The sequence below is a fragment of the Prionailurus viverrinus genome, chromosome A1 (genome assembly GCF_022837055.1).
Source record: "Prionailurus viverrinus isolate Anna chromosome A1, UM_Priviv_1.0, whole genome shotgun sequence".
In the NCBI taxonomy this organism is placed as follows: Eukaryota; Metazoa; Chordata; class Mammalia; order Carnivora; family Felidae; genus Prionailurus; species Prionailurus viverrinus.
The window spans coordinates 83910342-83911823 of NC_062561.1; the positions used below are offsets into that span (position 1 = coordinate 83910342).

The window sequence follows — 1482 nt, forward strand, 5'->3', positions numbered from 1 at the left end:
CTCTTCAAAGGGGCATTTGGCCTATTTTGGATTGTTTATAGTGTTACTTGAAGAAAATGCTCTCTGGAAAATGTTTTTCAGTGAATCCAGACTAGCCAATGGGCTAATTCTGATGCTTGTGGGCTACAGCTATTGTTTCTAAATGATGCTTGCAAAGAGATGATTTTGCCTGTTGATAACTCAGGATTATTAAAATGGTAGTGAATTTTTTTTTCATAATCAAAAACATAGTTTCTTATATGAAGGTGTACCAGTGGCCATAGCAGCAATGATATTTGTACTTGGCCCTGTCTAGTGTTTCCTGGACAAATCCACCACTCTGGTTTTCTGGGAGGAGGGGCATCTACTCAGCACTTTTCTTAGAGCTGTAGCCACATCTTTATTCCTCAAGCTGTAGATGAGTGGATTGAGCATTGGGGTGAGGATGGTGTAGAAAGCGGATACAATCTTGTCTTTCTCTGGTGTGTGGTAGGAATGTGGCAACACATTGGTGTAGAAGGCTGCCCCATAGAAAATGCTTACTACCATTATATGGGAAGAACAGGTAGCTAAGGCTTTGCGCCGGCCCTCAGCAGAATTAATGTGATGGACAGTGAGCAGGATGCGTGTGTAGGAAACAGAGATTACGGATATAGGAATGAGCAGCATTAGCACGCAGCAGGCGTACATCAGAGTCTCATAGAGAGACGTGTCAACACATGACAGTTTCAGTACAGCTGGGATCTCACAGAAAAAATGATTGATTTCTCGGGAGCCACAGTAGGGGAAACTCATAGTGAAGGGGGTCAGCATGAATCCATCTAAGGAGCCACCAACCCAGGAACCCACCACCATGAACAAGCAAATCCTGCGATTCATGAGGAGAGGGTACCGAAGCGGTTTGCACACAGCCACGTACCGGTCATAAGCCATGAGACCTAGCAAGAAAAATTCACCTCCAATTAGTGTCAGGTAGAGGAAGATCTGAAGTGTGCATCCAAAGAAAGAGATGATCTTTTCCTTGGACAGAAGGTCTTGCAGCATCTTGGGAACAGTGATACAGATGTAAACTGTGTCCATAATGGAGAGCTGGCTGAGTAAAAAGTACATGGGTGTATTCAGGCGAGAGTCCACATGGATGAGCAGAATCATGACCACATTGGCTGTTACAGACACCAGAAAAATGGAGAAGACTACTGCAAAGATAAGCCCAGGGAATTCAGGGTGGGTGATGAGGCCCAAGAGGATGAAATCAGTGGAGTTCTGGAGAATGGCTTCCATGATCATCTCACATGGTGGTTCTTAGGTCTTCAAAGGCAAAATTTTGGTGGGTTAATTAATAATCAATATTTACACAGAGACCACCAGTGTAATATATTAGAAGCAGTATGGGATAGAGGAAAGAATATAGACTTCAAATCATTTTGAATTCTAGTTTTAATATTAACGGTCTTTGTGACATTGAACAGATATATTAATCTATAAGTTAATACTTTCATTATC

The 1482-nt window shown here is 42.4% G+C and overlaps 1 protein-coding gene across 1 annotated transcript; it reads right to left on the reverse strand.

The window, feature by feature from the left end:
- Positions 1–291: 291 nt before the first annotated feature.
- Positions 292–1266, reverse strand: LOC125163803 (olfactory receptor 2T2). The gene has a single exon (XM_047856002.1). The coding sequence runs from the start codon at positions 1264–1266 to the stop codon at positions 292–294; it is 975 nt and encodes a 324-aa protein (XP_047711958.1).
- Positions 1267–1482: the final 216 nt, after the last annotated feature.